The 19,893-nt window shown below is 47.6% G+C and overlaps 1 protein-coding gene across 1 annotated transcript in view; it reads left to right on the plus strand.

Annotated features, from left to right (window-relative positions):
* The first annotated feature begins 395 nt into the window (after window positions 1–395).
* Window positions 396–19,893, plus strand: part of MARCO (macrophage receptor with collagenous structure) — a 39,864-nt gene continuing 20,366 nt past the window's right edge. The window contains exons 1-4 of the mRNA XM_047868695.1: window positions 396–544; window positions 14,101–14,202; window positions 15,299–15,520; window positions 16,848–16,883. Of these exons, the coding sequence (XP_047724651.1) occupies window positions 436–544; window positions 14,101–14,202; window positions 15,299–15,520; window positions 16,848–16,883 (469 nt within the window). The 5' untranslated portion in view covers window positions 396–435. The remainder of the gene's footprint in view (window positions 545–14,100; window positions 14,203–15,298; window positions 15,521–16,847; window positions 16,884–19,893) is intronic.

A 19,893-nucleotide genomic window follows, 5' to 3' on the forward strand; every position in this document is an offset into this window, starting at 1 on the left:
TTCAGTGTAAGCTGCGGAGGTCTGGGACAGTGTCCTGGGTCTGCGATGATGGCGGGGCTCTGGGCGGAGGGAAGGGAGGGAAACATCCTCCTTGGGGTCATCCACCACCCTGCTCTCAGGAGCCTGGAGCGAGGGGTGGTTCCAAGGACCTGTGATTTATGCCCTAAAGCCACCTTGACACCCCACCCCCCCTTAACGAGCAGCTGCACGGAGCAGGAGCTCCATGTGTGAATAGCCTGTTTTTGAGAAATGTCCCATTCTGATCATGTCAGGAAACATTTTGCAGATTCAGAAGTCAGAGCCAAAGGGAAGTGCCATGTGTCCTACAATTAGCTGCAGTAGTTAAATAGGAACAATCTTTCCCCCAAGTGGTTCCTCTTGAGGGAAACGTTTCTGCTGGCTCCAGGACTTTTTGACCATCTATAAAGCTTCACAATGGAAAATAAAGAAATTCTCAAGGAGGACGAGTTCTTGGCTAGCACTGGAGAAAGAGAAACTATCAACCAAACCATGTTCCCTGCAATGGAGACCTTTGAAATCAACGGTAAAGTACTCCTTCCCAGTTAATGACCTTGCCTGGTGATGTACTTTTTCTGTTGGCAACATGAGAATGGACAAGGTGATAGGAAGCCTAGGTTTGTACCATCGACTCTCACTAATCCATTTCTGGAATGCTTCAATCTGGAATTCGTAGAATGCTAGTAATAGATGCTGTATCGTTAGCATATAGTTGGGGTTGCTTTTTTTAGCTTCGCAATAAATTGTATTCAAATAATTTCCCCAGATTAATGCAGTTACCATACGCTCCTCCTTTTTATTAGTGTCTTATGTGGACACACAGATTGTGCGATGAAATGGCAAAACAAAACAAGAGGGATGAAAAGTTTCCACAAAACTAAAGCCAGTGCCACGTCGCTATTTAATGTAATTCCTTGAAAATTCTTTAAGGTGACTTCCATAATAACTGATGTGTTGATCAGGGAGTGCTTTCTCCAATTCGTGTGGGCTAGGCTATGTTTGTAGCTTCATAATTAGTTTGTCTTAGATTCGCTTCAGGTTTTAAAAATTCAGGCAACTCTGTCGTCTTTATTTTCCCCCTCATTGTTATACAGGTGGTGCATTTTTTAAATCTTCTAGACTTTAAAGTCACCAGGGAGTGTTTTCCGCAGGGGATCTCTGGTTTTCCATTGCAGAATATCCTTTCGGAATTGCCTTCTGAACTAATGAGTCATTCCCGCTCCCAGTCTTTTCTGGAAGTTGTATGTTCAGAGCAAGCGAACTTCTGTCCCCTGGCCTGATTCGTCTCTCCCCTCCAGCATTTGTTCGTGCGGTCACCGGCTGGGATGTAAGGGGGCACAAAGATGAGGGGTTGGGTGTTCTGCCTTTAGGAATCTACAGTGTGGTAACAGAGAACGCATGCACGCAAATGCCTTTAGTAATCGTCGGCTATTCAGAACTTGGGGGAACGCAGCATTGCCGATAAGTGCCTTTTAAGGTACTGAAAATGTGCAAGCTAAGTCAGCTGATCAAACACATTCAGCACCTGCTGGGCACTGTTCTCGGCACCGAGGGAACAAGCAAGAGTAAATGGGGAGCCTTCAGTCACGCTGGTGGTGGCAGGATGAGGCCACCCGTGAACTATTTTCTGAACAATTTGTCGCCAGCACAGGACAGATCTATGGACAGATCCAACCTGGTCTCGCGTGAAGGTCAGAGGTGGGAACTCTTCTGAAGTTTAAAGAATAAAGGGAATTAGAGACAGAAGATGCTGGCTGGAGCAGGAATAGAGGACCACACGTTTATGATCTATTCACAGGGGATATTTAGAGAAACACAAATGGTTCCATGAGGTGGGGTCAACACTGAGTGGGGAAGTTCAGAGGGGACTGAGACTAGGACCAATTAATTTCGACTTTGTCCTGAAGGCAATGGGGAGCGTTGAACGTTTGACATTGGGCAAAGAGGCATTGGTTTGCATTTGAGATTACCGGATGTAAACACAGGACGAGCTACAAAGAGTAACTCTGAGGACAGAGAGAAGCATGGCAATAAGAGACGATAAGAGGCGATGGTTATGAGGAAGGGAAAGGGAGAATGCTCTGGAAAGATATTAGAAGTCGCATCAGTAGGACTCTAATGGCGGGGCAACGCAAGTGAGGGGGGAGGCCAGCTTCAAGGAGGGATTCCAGCTTTCTGACTTGGTTTACGGAGGCCGCTAACTAAAATTCTGACCAAAAACCGAACGAACAAACAAAACCCTCCAGCTTCGTTGGAAGGAACATTTTTCGAAATGCATTGACAACTTCCTGTCTTCTCATACAAAGATCGCGGGCCATATGGAACTTTCCAGATGAATGCCGTTATGAACAGTAATCACTGTGAGGCTCTGTAACGTAGGGTCCCCCTCAGGGCTTACTGAAATGAATAAAATTCCTTGCTTCAGCACTACATGGCTCCAAGCATCTTCCTTTCTTTCTTCCTCCCTCGCTCCCTCCCTTTCCTTATGTCTCCTGAAGATGGCTTTCGTTTTCTGAAGAGACTCAACCTACCGCTGGTCTTGCTGCGCAGAAGGCCCACCAAAACCCCCGGTGTTTCCTCGGGGACCAGTACGAGCTTCACCCTCCCCCTCAACGGCGGAGCGTCTGGCCTTGAACAAGAAACTCTCCCCTTGTCCCCTGTGTCAGTATCCTTCTGGGATGCACTCCTGTGCACCTTTTGGAAAATTACGGACATTTTTCTTTATTGAGCTTCCTGTCTTTCCCCCAGCGTGTCTGGCTTCTCAAGAAGGAGCTCTGTTAGCACATCAGGAAGCTCTTGCGGTCCGTGGGATGGAATCTGTCTGGACCTCTCACCCGGAGCCCTCCACTATTTCGGGCCTCACGTCTTGCTTCTCGTATGCCTTCCCACCAATTTCAGAACATACTTCTTGACAGAGAAAACCCCCAACACACGGGTGGAAAAGTTGTTTGTTCTGCTTAACAGGAAGCACCGCCCCCCGCCCCCAGTGGTGGGTTTAGCTGTCTCTTCTTCCTGCTCTAAAGATGATTTTAAATATTCTCCAAATAGACCTGAACACTGGGCTCTATTCGGGGTCAGCCCTGCTGATGAGATTGCTGTCACTCCGGGTCCTTGTTCTGACTTTGGTTTTTGTCACGTCACTATTTCTCAGCATCTTTTAGACATCCAGCTCCACCCTTGAGTTCTTTTTTTCCTAGCTTTTTATTATGAAACCATTACAGACTCACAGAAAGTTGCAAAAACATGTGTAGGGAAGTCTCTGTGACCCCCCCCCACCCGGTTTCTCCCGGTGAGAACATCTTGTGTGGCTACAGTATCACAACCGGGAAATGGATATTGGTACAACTTATAGAGCTCAGGCATTCATGTGTGTGTGTGTGTGTGTGTGTGTGTGTGTGTGTGTGTGAATAGTTCTCTACGAGTTTATCCTATGTGCATATTTGTGTAACGATCACCAGCATCAGAATACCGAACTGTTGCATCACAAGACTCTGTGTCATGTTATCTTTATAGCCACACATGCATACCCCTCACCGCCCCCCACCGGCGATCCGCGTCCCCAGGCAATCATCAATCAGTTCCCCAATTCTACAGTTTTGCCGTTTAAAGAATGGTGTATAAACGGAATCACACAGCATGTAACTTTTTTAAGACTGGCTTTTTTTCCACCTAGCACGATTCCCTCGAGATCCATCCAAGTTGGTGTATGTATCAACAGCTCTTTTTATTAAGGGGTGTTTCTCGTGAGTATTACTCCATGATATGAATGTACCGCAGCGTGTCTCACCACGCACCCCTTGAAAGACATAACACACTGTTGCCAGCGTGGAGCTACTACGAATACAGCTGCTATGATCATTTACGAAAAAGTTTTTGTGTAAGCCTAAGTTTTCATTTCTCCGGGATAAACGCCTCCAAGTGCAGCGGCTGCATTCTAAGTGTGGGTTTGGTTTTTTAAGAAGCGGCTGATCCATTCTTCCAGCGTGGCTGTGTCATGTTACGTTCCCACCAGTGACGTACAGCTGACTCAGTTTCTCTGAGTCCTTGCTGGCAATTGGTATTTTTACTATTTTTATTTTAGCCATTCCGATGGGTGCCTGATCGCGATATCCTATTGTAATTTTGATTTGCATTTTCCTAAAGGCTGCTAATGTCTGTAAATATTCTCTCCCAATCTGTAACGCGTCTTTTCATCCTCTTAACAGTCTTTTACAAAGCAAAAGTATTTAATTCTATGGGGGAGGCCCTACCTAGCAATTTTCCCTTTTACAGATTTACAGTCTAATTTCCCCTTTTGCAGATTTACAGATTTATAGATTTACAGATTTACAGATTTACAGTCTAAGCCTTCTTCACCTGGCCTGAGGGCCCACAAGTTTTCTCTTATGTTTAATTCTAAAAGTTTTATAGCGGAGGTGGGTGAGGGGATGGGCTCCACGGGTGATAAGTATTAAAGAGGGCACTTTTGGGGATGGGCACTGGGTGTTATGTGTAAGTGATGAATCACTAAATTCTACTCCTGTAACCAATACTACACCATACTTGTCGATGTCGAAACATCAAGTAGCTATTCCTCACATTTTATTCTTTTTCAAGGTGATTTTAGCTATTCTGCAGTTTGTACCTTTCCATGTAAATTTTAGCATAAGCTTACTGATACCTACAAAAAAAAAACACCTTTCTGGGATTTTATCGGAATTGTGTTACACTTCCAGATCAGTTTTGGAGAATTGACATCTTACTATGTTTAGTCTTACAATCCGTGAACACAGTGCATCTCCACATTTATTTAGGTCTCTGTTTTTGTTTTTTTGGTTTTGTTTTTTAATCAGGGTATTCAAATTTTCAGCCTACACCTCCTGTGTACATTTTGTCGCCTTCATATCAAAAGAGTTCCTTTCCTTTGGAGCGACTGTAAATGTCATTATGTTTTAATTGCGATTTCCACCTATTTGTCACGAGTATATCAGCATGTGACTGAATAAGAGAGTGAGAACAGACATCCGTGCCTTCTTCCCAATCTTCAGAGCAAATGATCCTGTTTCATTATTATGTATCATGGTGGCTTTAGATATTTTTAGATGCTCCTTTTTTTTTTTTCAAGTTTTATTTATTTATTTTTGAGAGAGAGAGAAAAGAAGCACACGCGTGCACACAGGCAGGGCAGAGAGACAGGAAGAGAGAGAATCCCAAGCAGGCTTTGCACTGTCAGAGTGGAGCCCAAAGCGAGGCTTGAACTCACAAACTGTGAGACGATGACCTGAGCCCTAATCAAGAGTTGAACGCTTAACTGACTGAGCCACCCAGGCACCCCATTAGATGCTCCTTTTTTTTTTAAGTTCAGAAAATTCTATTTTATTTCTAGTTTGTTGAGAGTTTTTACTTATGAATTTATTATTTATAGAGTTAGAATTATGAATTATAATTATGAGAGTTTCAGTATGAATTTGATTTTGTCAAGTGCTTTTTCTGTGTCCATTATATGGTTATCTGATTTTTCTTCTTTAGCTCATTGATATGGTGGATCATACTGATTGATTTCTGGATATTGAATCAGAGTTATATACCTAGAAATCCCATTTAGTCATGGTATATAAATTCTTTTTATACATTGTTTAACATGGTTTACTAATATTTTGTGGAGGATTCTTATGTCACATTTCATGAAAGGTACTGATCTTCAGTTCTCTTTTTTTATGTTATCTTTGGTTTGCATTTTCAAGATAATCCTGACCTCCTAAAATGAGTTAGGAACTGTTCTCTACTCTTCCATTATCTTGTAAGAGAGTACGTAAAGCTAGTGTTAATTCTCTTAAAGGTTTGATAGGATGTTCCAATAAAATTATCTGGGCCTTGACATTTCTTTTTCAGGCGCTTTTTCAGTACGAATTAAGTTTATTTAATATATACCGACATTCATATTATGTATTTCCTATTGGCTGAGCTTTGGTAGTTTGTAGTTTTTGAGAAATTGATTCATTTCTTCCAAGTTGTGAGCATAAAGTCAGTGACAGGATTTTCTTATTTTCTTGTTCCGGGCTGCAGGAACTGTGGTGATAACTCCTATTTGAGTCCTTATATTGATGATTTGTGTCTTTTCCTCTTTTAACTTTGTGAGTCTTGCCAGAGCTTTATCGGTTTTATTGATTTGATTCATGGAACCAGTGTTTTGTTCTTTTGATGCTCTCTTTCGTTTTCCTATTTTAAATCTCATTGATTTCTGCTCTGATCTCTGTTATTTTGTTTGTTTGTTTGTTTCTGGTTGCTTAGGGTTTATTTTGCTGCTCTCTTCCAATTTCTTGAGCTAGGACCTTAGCTTATTGGATTGAGACCATTCCTTATTTGTAATGTCAGCCTTTAGTGCTGCTATGAATTTCCTTCTCAGTGCTACTGTAGCTGAATCCAATAATTTGATATGTTGTATTCTCACTTTCAATCAATTGTATTTTTTAAAATTTTTATTTAAGGGGTACCTGGGTGGCTCAGTCAGTTAAGCATCCAACTCCTGATTTTGGTTCATGGCATGATTTCACAGATCATCGGTTCAAGCCCCATGTCAGGCTCTGCACTGACAGCACGGTGCCTGCATGGGGTTCTATGTCTTCCCTTCTCTCTGTCCTTCCTCTGATCTCCTTCTCTCTCTCAAAAAAAATATATATATATATTTATGACCTTATAGCTCATACATTATTTAATTTTTTAAAAAATGTCCAAGTGTTTAGAGGTTTTCCTTGTCTGTCTGTTATTGATTTCTGTTTTGATTCGATTGTCAGGAACCATACTGTGTGCAACTTCATTTCTTTTCCCTTTTGTTGGGGTTTGTTTTAGGACCCATGAGATAGTCTATCTTGGTGAATATCTCATGTGTGCATGGAAAGAATGTGTATTCTGCTATTGTTGCATGAAATATTCTATAACTGTTCTTTAGATTCTATTGGTTTATGCTGTTGTTCATTTCTTCTATAGCTTTGCTGATTTTTTATCAGTTTCTGAGAATGGGATGCTAATATCCCCAGTATTATCGTGGATATATTGATTTCTCCTTTAGTTATATCAATTTTTGCTTCATAGAAAAGGGAGCTCTGTTGTTTACTTTCTTGGAGATAGCATATGTTTGAGTCATGCTTTTTAATCCACTTTGTCATTATCTGCCTTCTCATTGGTTTGTTTGTTTTTTAAAGTTTATTTATTTATTTTGAGAGAGAGAGAGAGCGTGTGCACACAATCAGGAGAGGGACAGAGGGAGAGAGAGAAAGAATCACAAGCAGGCTCCATGCTCCATGCTGAGCCTGACATGGGGCTCGATCCCACGACGGTGAGACCAAGACCTGAGCCAAAATCAAGAGTCAGACGCCCAACTGACTAAGCCACCCAGGTGCCTCCTAACTGACATCTTTAAACCATTTACATTAAAGTAATTATTGATGTGTTAGGGCTTAAATCTGCCATGTTATTATGCATTTTCTCTTTGTTCCTCTGTTTCCCATTACCAGTTTTTCTTATCTTACTTTCCTATGAGTTGCTTGAACATGTTTTAGAATTCCATTTTGACTTATTTATTATTTTTTAATTTTTTTTTCAACGTTTATTTATTTTTGGGGGGGACAGAGAGAGACAGAGCATGAACGGGCGAGGGGCAGAGAGAGAGGGAGACACAGAATCGGAAACAGGCTCCAGGCTCCGAGCCATCAGCCCAGAGCCCGACGCGGGGCTCAAACTCACGGACCGCGAGATCGTGACCTGGCTGAAGTCGGAAGCTCAACCGACTGCGCCACCCAGGCGCCCCTCAAATGTGATTTTAAAGGGGCGCCCGGGTGGCTCAGTCAGTGAAGCCTCCGACTTCGGCTCAGGTCATAATCTCATAGTTCGTGAGTTCGAGCCCCACATTGGGCTCTGAGCTGACAGCCTGGAGCCTGGAGCCTGCTTCCAGTTCTGTGTCTCCCTCTCTCTCTCTGCCCCTCCAGTGCTCACGCTCTGTCTCAATCTCTCTGTCAAAAATAAATAAACATTAAAAAAATTGTTAAGAAATCGATAAAAAAAATGTGATTTTAAAAAATCATGAGAGGGGCGCCTGGGTGGCTCAGTCGGTTAAGCGTCCGACTTCGGCTCAGGTCATGATCTCACGGTCCGTGAGTTCGAGCCCCGCGTCGGGCTCTGTGCTGACAGCTCGGAGCCTGGAGCCTGTTTCAGATTCTGGGTCTCCCTCTCTCTCTGCCCCTCCCCCGTTCATGCTCTGTCTCTCTCTGTCTCAAAAATAAATAAATGTTAAAAAAAAATTTAAAAATCATGAGAGAGATGGCCTAAACACATCTCCATATTTACTCACTCTTTTTTCTTCTTCTTTCCTTTTGCAAGTGCTATGCTTTCTGCTGTTATCATTGCTCTTCTGTCTGAAGAACTTCCTTCGGCCATTCTTCCTTTCTTTTTTTTTTTTTTTAAGATTTTATTTTTATTAAAAAAATTTTTTTTAATGTTTATTTTTGAGAGAGAGAGAGAGAGAGAGAGAGGTAGCATGAGCAGGGGAGGGGCAGAGAGAGAGGGAGACACAGAATCCGAAGCAGGGTCCAGGCTCTGAGCGGTCAGCACAGAGCCCGACACGGGGCTCGAACTCACTAACCATGAGATCATGATCTGAGCCGAAGTTGGACGCTTAAGCAACTGAACCACCCAGGCGCCCCAAGATTTTATTTTTAAGTAATCTCTACACCCAACCCATAACCCTGAGATTAAGAGTCACAAGCTCCACTGACAGCCAGACAGGCGCCCTCTGTTAGCCATTCTGTAAAGGTAGATCTAGCAGCAATAACTTCGTGTAGTTTTCCTTCATCTGAGAATATCTTTATTTCCTGTTCATTCTTAAGGGATATTTTCACTGGATACAGTTGATAATTCGTTTTTTGAGCACATGAAAAATGTCATGTCACTTCCGCTTTCAGATGAGAAATCTGCTATCATTCAAATCGGTATGTCTATAGGTCATGAGTCATTTTTTCTTGGCTCCCTTCAAGATTTTTTCTTTTTCTTTAGATTTTTAATTTTCTTGGTACGTAGGGCTGTTTTTTCCTGATGTGTCTTGTTATTGAGTGCTTTGAATTTATCATGTTTGGGGTTTGCTCAGCTTCTTGAATTGGTAGGTTTGTGACTTTCGCCAGATTTGAGAAGTTTTCAGCCACCGTTATTTCTCTAAATATTTTTTTCGGCTTCACACTCTGGGACTTTAATGATATGAATGTTATGTGTTTTGTTATTGATACATAGGTCTCTAAGTCTCTTTATTTATTCTTTTAGTCAATTTACTCTGTTTTCCAGAAAGGGTAATTTCTATTGTTCTGTCATTTAGTTCATTGATTCTTTCCTTTATCACATTTATTGCACGGTTGAGCCCATCCAGTGAGATTCTTTTTTTGATTGGTAGTTTGAAGTTCTACAATTTCCATTTGGTTTTTTTTATATTCTCTATTTTTTCGTATATTAAAAAATATGTTTGGGGCGCCTGGGTTAAGCATCGGTTAAGCGTCCGACTTTGGCTCAGGTCATGATCTCACGGCTCATGGGTTCGAGCCCCACGTCGGGCTCTGTGCTGACAGCTCAGCGCCTGGAGCCTGCTTCGGATTCTGTGTCTCCCTCTCTCTCTGCCCCTCCTCTGCTCATGCTACCTTTCTCTCTCTCTGTCTCTCTTTCTCTCTCAAAAAGAAATAAACGCTAAGATTTTTCTTTATTTTATTGTTTCAAGAGTATTTGTAATTGAGCATTAAAGCCTTTTTGTTTTACCCGCCCTCAAGTCCTTATCAAATAAGTCCAGTGTTTTTGACACCTGCCAATTATCTTCTCTCATTCAGGTTGCCATTTTCTCTGTTCTTGGTATGATGAGTGGTTTTCCATTGTATCGTGGACATGTTGTGTAGTATGTTAGGAGACGCTGGATCCTTTTAAATCTTCTGTTTTGGTAGAAAATCACATCGCCGGTATCAAATGCATTCTGGCCCATGTTGTGGGCTGCGGTTCCAATATCAACTTAGTTTTCGGAGCCCTCACTACGCTGCTCCGGTCTACTTTGCTCCCCTGATGCTATGGGTATCCTTGCTGGTTCCTTTCTGGTGCCTCCTGCAGGGGCAGAAGGTACTTCCTCAGACTGTCCAGTGATGCTAGGTGGGGGGTGGAGACATCAAGCCAATAGGGCAGAAGCCACTTTCCTGGGCCTGCCCACCAGCAGCCTAGTGCTGGGTTCAAGGCGGGGGGGGGGGGGGGGGGTGCTTCTGCACCCACTAAAGCCAAATCTGCCACAGCACAAGGAGCTGGGAGAGGGCAAGCCTGGGAACCCTAGAGTCTGTGTACGGATTTTATTTTTTTTCTTCGTGGAGATCTTGTATAGAATTGAAATTTTATTTGCCTCTGGAGCCACATTTTCATTGGGAGTCAAACAATAGAGCTGCCACTTTTCTGAAAACTGTTTCCCTAAACTCTTCAGCCAGACTCACCACGGTTTGCTCCGGGGAAGCTCTTTCTAGTTTGCCAGCGGCTTCTTTCATTCTCTCGTCTCAAACAGCTCTTCCTCGTTGGGGAGATCCAGTCTGGAGGAGAAAGTCTTTCGCAGTTTCTTCTACTCCCTTAGAGCTTAAATGATCGGCATAGACGGTAAAGAATTTATCAGATTGGGGCGCTTGGGTGGCTCAGTCGGGTAAGTGTCCGTCTCTTGATTTCAGCTCAGATCATGATCCCACCGTTCATGAGTTCGAGCCCCACCTTGGGCTCGGCATTGACAGCGCGGAGCCTGCTTGGGATTCTCTCTCTCTCTCTCTCTCTCTCTCCCTCCCCCCCCCCGCCCCTCCCGTAACTCTCTCTCTCACAATAAACAAATGAAAACTTTAAGAAGATTCATCCCGAATCTTATTTAAAAAAAAGAAAACTTTATCAGATTATCAGCTCTGTACAAAGTCAGTTAGAGAAATGCCATTCCCAGTTTCTAAAATGCCTTGCCTCTGTGTTACATGATAGCTCTGGCTTAAAAAAGCACCCTTGTTGGGGCATCTGGGTATCTCAGTTCGTTAAGCGATTAAGTGTCCGACTTCGGCTCCGGTCGTGATCTCACAGCTTGTGGGTTCGAACCCCACGTCAGGCTCTGTGTGGACAGCTCAGAGCCTGGAGCCTGCTTCGGATTCTGTCTCCCTCTCTCCGCCCCTCCCCCACTCATGCTCTGTCTCTCTCTTTCTCTCTCTCTCTCTCTCAAAAATAAGTAAACATAAAAAGAAAAAAAAAAGCATCCTGGGCCTGAGTGAACACCCCTGAACTACTCCCATCATACTATCATGTCTGGGTTTCCTTTCATCATCCTTACTCAAATGCCTTCCACCCCTCCGACCACCTGGTTTGAACATACTCGTATTTTCATATGTTAACTAACTTGAATCTAAATATGTTTTAAAGCCGTTAAAGAAAGCTATGTGTCCCCTTGCCAATTTAATTATACTAAAATGTGAATTAAAAAAAAAGAAAATATCTGTATTTTCCATGCTGGCCCTCATTGCCACCTCTGACCTCTCTAACACCGTGTCTCTGAAGCACGCTATCTTTCTATTCCCATTGTTTCCTTGGCTTTAGTGCTGTCTGGTTTGTGAGTTCAAGCCCCGCATCGGGCTCTGCGCTAACAGTATGGGGTTACTTGGGATTCTCTCTCTCTCTCTCTCTCTCTTTCTCTTTCTCTCTGCCTCTCTCTCTATATATATCTTAAAACAAACCTTTTTTTACAAGGTGCAGTGCTGTCTACAAGATTGTATTCATCGTCCGCCATCTTCGGTTGAACGCAAGGCCCCCCTTGTGCGTTGCCCATCCTTGCCACAATGACACGCTTACCTGAGGTCTGCAGTTGCGTTCCTGATGCTTTCCCAACACTTCTAACCTGGCAGTGCTCCACTCTGCACGTGCTCAGCGCCCAACCTCTGCGGCCACTCATTCATCCGTTGAATATTCATCTTCCAGCACGTCGCATGTGGTCTACACCACATTGGTGCCAGAAGACAGCCCCAGAAGCTTCCGGGCTATTGGGGGGAAACTGAGACATAACCAAGACACGGTTCAGGGAGATGGATGCCTCATCAAGCGGAAACCCAGGGCGATGTGGGGAGGCAGAGTGGGATCCCACCTAACCCAGGGGAGTCAGAGAACGCGTCCTGGAGCAGGAGGAGCTCCGCCGTGCTCCCCAAAGATGAGGGGGAATTAGTCACGCAGAAGGGAGGAGGCAGGGCCATGTACTCAGAGGAGATACATGGCCTGGAATCAGAAGGGTGTCACCACGAGTGGTCCGGCCTGACTCTTGGTCAGGGTCCACGTGGGGTGTGGTGTGGAGGTGTAGCCACGGGACGACTGGCTGGCAGGAGGTGAACAGGACAGTGGGCAGTGAACAGCCACTGGAGGGCTGAAGATAGGGAAGCGACTTGGCCAAGTTGTGTGTTAGAGTGCTCACCGAGGCCGCCGTGTGGGCCCCCCTTTTGGGAGGGGCAGTGCGGGGGACACTCTGTGCTAGACGAAGCGTAACCAGGTGCCACTAACTCAAAAACCACCCAATCAAATAACCACTCCTCTTGCCTCTGCCAGAGCCATCTTGAGACCACCATGCATTAGACGATGCCAACGCAGAGGCATGTGCTCTGCAGGTGGCTGGAAGGATCATCAGCAGAATAGTAACGCTTCCACAGGTGATGGAAACTAGACGCGAGGTTCCTCTACGCCGTCACCTACCACAAAGCAAAAAAAAAAAAAAAAACGTGTTCACCACCCCTGCCTCCCTCCCCTGGGAGGCTCACCTATGATCCCTTTTGCCTTCACACCTGCCCTTGGAGTTCATTGCAAATGCAGTTTTCCAAGGGCGACTGTCAGTGTAGGTTGATGAGGGAAGCTCAGGCTTTGGGGTTAGACGGACCCAGGGACACATGCCTGTTGTGTTGCCCTGACTTCTCTGAACACCAGGTCTGTACAAAGGGATAATCACACCTACCTTGCAGGATTGCAGGAAGCATTAGAGATAATAGAGGACAGTGCCTGGCACCGAGTTGGCCAGCTCCCCACTTTTGGATGCCCCAAAGTGGGGAGACAGCTGGAATGGGGAAAACACTGGAGTTAGAACCACCGTGGCCTCTTTTTGTAACACCCCAACTGGAAACAGTTTGTCAACGGGGACATTATCTGCAAGAATTGTGGCTCTTTAAGGAATATCAGGCAGCTGTTAAAAGAATGGCCCAATCTCTCTCTAGAAAAAGACAAAAGACAAACAAACAAAAGACTGGAGGAATGTCTGTAGAAAATCACTCATTGCAGAAAGCAACGTGCTGTATTATATGTAATATGACATCATCTGCGTAAAATCGAAAGAAAAAACAAGTCCATTCAGCAGGGTACGGGTTTGTCAGTTTCCACTAATAAGCAGGGCGAAGGCCATACCCCAGAACGCCAGAAAAGCTTATGTCAGCGGGTTAGGACGCCAAGGAACTCAGGTCCCCTGAAGTCCCCGATGACAAGATCATTAACCTTTGCAATGCTCTCTATATTGTTTGATAAATTATATTAAGCAGGTTGTGTTTTTATAATTACATAATCTAAAGACAAGGAAAGCCAAAGCCTGAACCTGATTTCCAGATCTGCATCTCACGACCTGATAGGTTTTTCAACTTCTCCGAACCTCACCCACAGTTTATAAAGAGGCAACAAGCATCCTCCTCCCAAAGTTTTGAAATTTAAGTATGTTCACTCATTAATTCATCCGCCGAACGTTTCTTGAGAGCCCTCTACTTCCAGGCACTGGAAGGGGCTTTGGCAGTGAGCCTGGTTTAAGGACTGTACTCTTCCAACTGATGACGTGTGGCATGGGTGTTTGTGTGCCCAGCACACCAGTGAGTGACCGATGATGGCATCTCCTGGCTTGTGGGAAGAGGAGGATCGGGGGAAGACTTGGGGGTAGTGAGACATTGTGTCTTTACCCTCGACCTCACGGGGAGCCCTCTGATCACACAGAGGGGAATCGGACACAGTTTGGGGCTCCCTGTTCTCTGCCTTCTATAATAGCCACCTTCAACCGGGGTTGTGTTTCAGATCCGAAGTCCAGGAAGAGAAAGGCGGTTAACTGCTTCACGGTCATGGTGGCCATCTACCTGGTTCTCCTCACCGCAGGTGCCGGGCTGCTGGTGGTAAAAGGTAAAGAGATCTGGTGCTGTCTGGTGCTTCCTGGGCTGACAAAGGGCTCAGGTTTGAGCGAAGAGCCCTGGGGTCACCTGTGGAGAGAGAGTTCTTAGTCCCTGGGCAGCTACATTGATGGAGGGGGTGGGGAGTGGCCAGGGAAGAGTGTGTGTGTGTGTGTGTGTGTGTGTGTGTGTGTATGAGAGAAAGAGACAGAGACGGAGACAGATTGAGAGAGAGAGAGAGAGAAAGCACATGTGAACCTGTGTGTGTCTAGAGCGGTGAACAGTGCGATAACTTCACCCAGGATGTCAAGTGCATCTTTCATCAAGGATCCCCAGCGTCTGGGCGTGAAAAGGCTCTATTGAGCGGATTGTTCATTTTATTTTTATTATTTTTTAAAATTTTTAAATGTTTTTATTTATTTTTGAGAGAGAGAGAGAGAGACAGAGCGTGAGTTGGGAGGGGCAGAGAGAGAGAGAGAGAGACAGAATCCGAAACAGGCTCCAGACTCCAAGCTGTCAGCACAGAGCCCCATGCGGGGCTCAAACTCGTGAACCGCAAGATCGTGGCCTGAGCGGAAGTCAGACGCTTCATCGACTGAGCCCCCCGGGGGACCCCCGATTGTTCATTTTAACATGATCTTACTTTCAAGGGGTCCCCAGTCCAAATGTTAAGGTCATGAAGCAATTCCACCCGCAGACACTGAAGTCACGCAAGAACATCGTGTGCTCAGCTGTCATAAACATGCGTCACTCGCATATTAAGGTCACACATGATTAGATCACACCAGTACATTAGTCATCATACGTTCACACCCAGAGTATCCAGGAAGGCTGAAGGTTGATCGTAATGCTGTGGGTACATCCCTAGGCCACGCAGGAATATTCTATGACATGTAACGTCATGCCCGGGATAAAGCACACATGTGCAAGATATGGAAAGAGCTCTGTGCTCACGTTAGGTCCTCACAGCACATGACATGTGTGTTTAGTATTCAGGACCCACAGAAGCCATGCACATATGACACAGGAATGTCAGGGACATGCTCACATGCCCGGGGCTTTAATGAGGTCCCTAAGAGAGTGTTGTGGGGTGGGGGTGGGGTGTCCAGTTCTGAATCTTCAGGAGCGGCTCTGGGCCCTGGAGATGCACTTCACCAATGGAACGCTGGCCGCCGAGGACAGCCCGTCCTTCTCTCTGCTCCAGTCAATGCCCATCCCGCACCTCCCTGGGGGCGCGCTGGGGCTGCACGTCTTACAGGCCCAGATCACCCAGGTCCGCACCAGGCAGGAGCATCTGCTTCGGAAGGTGGACAACTTCACTCGAAACCCAGGTTTGGCCCCCTCCCCTTGCACCGGGACCCTTCAGAGGATGGAAAGTAGGGGCTGCTGGTTCATGGGCCAGGGGGTCTTTGGGCCTGAAAGTCCTTCCCTGGCAAAAAGAGCATTCCAGAACCCAGAGTATGAGACCCTGGGGCCCAAGACAAGGGGTGAGAGCCAAATGGACGGGCATGAGGTTACAGCCCCATCGGGGGCTGCAGACAGGTGGGTCAAGAACCTAGGATGCAAGTGCCCTATCCAAGCAGAGCATGACCTCCGAGAGCCAGGGACCAGAGCAATCAGCCCAAGGCCGGGTCTTAGTCACAAAGCCCACAGATGGATCTAGAATGTTTGGGAAGGTGGGTAAAACACAGCCTGGGACGATTCCCAAGACCACTCCCGTGCAGCCAACTAATACTGGCACGTGGCTGGAGAGAGCATCACAGAAGGCACCAAGCTGGTCCAGGTCACGTGGGAACCCTGGAGGGAGGGGGCAGTGGGCCTGCTGGGGAAGTGTGGTGGCTTGGAAGATAGGGCTGCACACGGGAGAAAACAGAATGGACGGTGGAAATGCCAGTGCCCTCCGCCTTCCCTCGGTCTTCCCTGGGCCAGGCGAGGCTGTCCGCCATTGCACCTGCCACCCTCTGGCTGTGCCCGCACAGGAAGAGCTGATCTGGGCCAAACCGGCTCCTAGGTGTGATCTGACTGTTTGCAGGGTTCACACTGTGGCCCGGAGCTCCGGCTCTTCTGTCTCTGGGACGGGCTCGGCCTTGGGGGCTGGTTCCATGACAGTTGCTCTGTGCCCAGGGGAGCACATGCTGAAAGGACTCAGGGTCCAGGTGGGCAAATCCCTCCGAGGCGGCATCGTGAGTGCAGACAGAGGCCGAGCCCTGACGTGAGGAGAGGTGATGGCCGTGGTAGATGGGCGGAGTCCAGGCTTAGCCGCTCAGACACCAGGACCAGTCCTCTCTACGTGACATACGAAGGTGGTGATCCGCACGAGGGTCTCTGCCTTTAACCTGAGGCTCTTCCTTCATGGGTTTGGCTCCAAGGTCTTCTGACCACACAGGGGAGACTCCGGGGGTCTCAACCTTCTCTCCACACCTCTGCAGCTCCCAGGGATCTACAGCTCTCCGGTGCAGACCACTACCTGCAACCAAACATCCAGCTTTCTCGAAAACATTCATTCCTGGAAAATACCCGAGCGTTGGGCCCCTGTTGTCCAAATCCCCCATTTCCCCGAAGCCCCTGCTCCTCAGCCCCGAGGGCACACAACCTTCCAGCTCTGAGCTGGGTGCGCCCGCCCGGCCCAGCCTACAACCCTCTCTTCTCCCCTTGCAGAGCTGTTCGGGATCAAAGGGGAACGAGGCGCTCCAGGTACGTTCGTTTTCGCTCTGACCCACGTCGCCCGCTCCCCACAGCCTTCCCCCAGGGGCTCCTGGGCCTGTGCCTTTCTGGGCCTCAACCCCAGCTTACCTCCCACCGGTCTCCAGAGCCCCCCTACAAACTCACTGGTCCTCAGTCAGGTCTGCTCTCTGTTCCCTGACCGTGCTGGGACTCCCAGCCTCTGGGCCTCTACCCTGCTCCTTGCCTGAAATGAGAAGTGACCTCTCCATCCACCGAGCCGAGCCGATTCTAAGCCACCTTCCAAGGCCAGCCCACGTGCATCCCCCCTGCTCCCTCTCCTACTGGTGTCCCTGCTGCCCATGCAGGACTCCCCCTCTGTCTCCCATAAGCACTGTTTCCAGGGCTGATTACCCAACACCTAGCTTGTCTCCCCACCTTGCCGTGATTGTTGACAGGGCCGCACAACTCGCGTCTCCTAGAGCACCGTAATGACATGGGGGAAGGGGTGGACCGTAACGGGAGGGGCAGCCTCTAATCCCAGGTCTGCTGCTTACCAGTTGTGTGACTTGGGGCCAGGTACTTAACTTTTCTGGACCCTCAGCCGCTCACCGGTGTCAAAACTAAGGGAGACAATTGGGCTACTCCACAGGGATGCTGGAAGATTCACGGGAAGGGGCGGGCCACGAATGTCTGACAATGGCAAGTGCTCTCTGAGGACAACCCCCTCGGCTGCTTTCTCTTTCTCCTTGAACACACGCGGGTTTCGTCGCACACGTGCGCACACGCTTCATTCACGTCTTACTCCTTTCTGTCACCTGAGCGGTTGAAATTCCACCCGGAAGATAAGGGTACACGGTCTTCTTGGGACAGAACTCCTTGGCTTCAGAATTTTTCACATAATGGCCCAGATCACGCTGCTGGCCAGGAAGAGTTGTGTTGTTTATTTTTTAGTGTTTATTTATTTTTGATAGAGATATTGAGAGAGAGAGAGAGAGAGAGAGAGAGCTCGCGCGTGCGCACAGGGGAGAAAGGGAGAGAGGGAATCCCAAGCAGGCTCTGTACCACCAGTGCAGAGCCGGATGCAGGGCTTGAACCCACGAACCGTGAGATCATGACTTGAGCCGAAACCAAGAGTCGGACACTTAACTATTTGAGCCACCTGGGCGCCCCAGCTGGCCAGGAAGAGTTTTGAGGCAGCAGCACGAGTGTGCATTGTGTGACTATCGCACCGGGACAAACAGTGCCTCCCTCTGGAGCTGGGTGGCCTTGAACCAGTCACTAAACATTTCCGAGTTCTGTGTTCTCCCCTCGCAGCAGGGGATAATCCCAGGACCTCCCGGGATTGGTGCGAGAATTAAAATGATGAAGGTAAACATGCTTAGCCCAACGCCCAGCTCAGAGGAAGCATTCGATAGTGTCACTGCTGTTATCTGTTGTTACTATTTGCTTTGTTATTTTCTGGGGCAGATTGAATGCGCTAATTCCGGGGCAGTCCCGGCCTGATTGAACGTCGTCTCCTCCCCTCCAAGGAGATGCTGTTCCAACAGCTTCTACTGCCGTAGCCAACATGATGGGGGCTTACACCTCTTGTCAACCCAGCGGGTTTAGTCTGACGTTTAAAATCTGCTCCATCACCCGCCCCAGGCCCAGTGCTCCAGGAACAAGACACAGAGCCCAGCTCACCCTCAGGGTGGAGAGCGGCCTCCCTTCTGTCCCTCTGTCTCCGTCTCTCTCTCTGTGTGAACGTACACACAGTCGCTGACATACAGTGGCTCCAGTTACGATTTCTTGACTTTACCACGGTGCCAAAGTGATACACATTCAGCAGGTGCTGTACTTTGAATTTTGAATTTGGATCTTTTCCGGGCTAGGGACAGGCAGGACGACGCTCTCTCGCGAAGCTGGGCGGGGCAGCTCCTGGTCGCAAACAACCACGCCGCTGACAACCACTCTGTCCCCAGACAGCCATCCTGACCCTCCCTTTCAGTACCCTAGTCAGGAAGTTACATGACAGGGCCGACACCGTGTTATAAAGTGGGCTTGCGTGAGATGACTTTGCCCAACTGTAGGCTGATGTCAGTGTTCCGAGCATGTTTACGGTGGGTGAGGCTGAGCTGTCACGGGCCGTAGTTTAGGCGCAGTAAATGCATTTTCGACTTAGCATATTTGCAGTTTATGTTGTGTATATCGGGACGTAAGCCCATTGCGAGTCAAGGAAGATTCTGTACGTGTATGTATGTATATAATCTCCAGTACTCTCTCTCCGTGTCTCTCGAAGCCTCTCTCTGTCTCTGACTACCTCTTTGCCCCTTTCTCTCTCTTCTGGAGCCCAGAAACCAGAGGCTGGAAACTGATTCTAGCAGCTGGAGCTCAGCAATGCCCCCACCACCAGTACCTTCCCAGAGTCCCCCACCACCCTGGCCCACCCAGGGGAGGCTGCAATCTCTCTCCCCTCCCCCATGGCCTGCCTCGCCTGGCTAGGGCTCCCCAAAGGCACATTTTCCTACAAAGGCCCCTGGTGACCAATAGGTGGATCCCAGAGGACGTTTGGGTGCAGGGCTCAGGATGACCGGTTTGGCCCTGAGGCAGCCTGCCGAGAAAACGCACTCTGGCCCAAGCTTCCAGAACAGCGGGGATGGAGAGGGGAGCTGCACCTAAGTCAAGTTTGGGGAAAGGGTGATGTGGAACCCACCCACACCTCTTTCCCTCCCCTGTGTGTTCTGGACTTTCCAACAAATATTTACTGAAAGCCTCTTAAGGACCAGGCAACGTCCAGCCACTGGGAACGCAGACATAAAAAGACAGACAGAACCCCTGCCCCCAGGGAAGCATGATTTGGTTCCAGCCCCTTCTGCCCTGATAGACTGGGACAACTCCCTAGGTAAGGAGGGCACAGAAAGGGCCTAACCCCGGCACGTGAAGGGGTTTCCCAGAGACACCTAGTGGCCTTGACCTAAGTATGAGCAGAAGGTGTCAGGAAATATGGGTTCCAGACAGAGACCCACATGTGCAAAGGCCCTGAGGTAGGAAGGGGGTTTGG

Source organism: Prionailurus viverrinus, chromosome C1, assembly GCF_022837055.1.
Source record: "Prionailurus viverrinus isolate Anna chromosome C1, UM_Priviv_1.0, whole genome shotgun sequence".
NCBI classification, from domain to species: domain Eukaryota; kingdom Metazoa; phylum Chordata; class Mammalia; order Carnivora; family Felidae; genus Prionailurus; species Prionailurus viverrinus.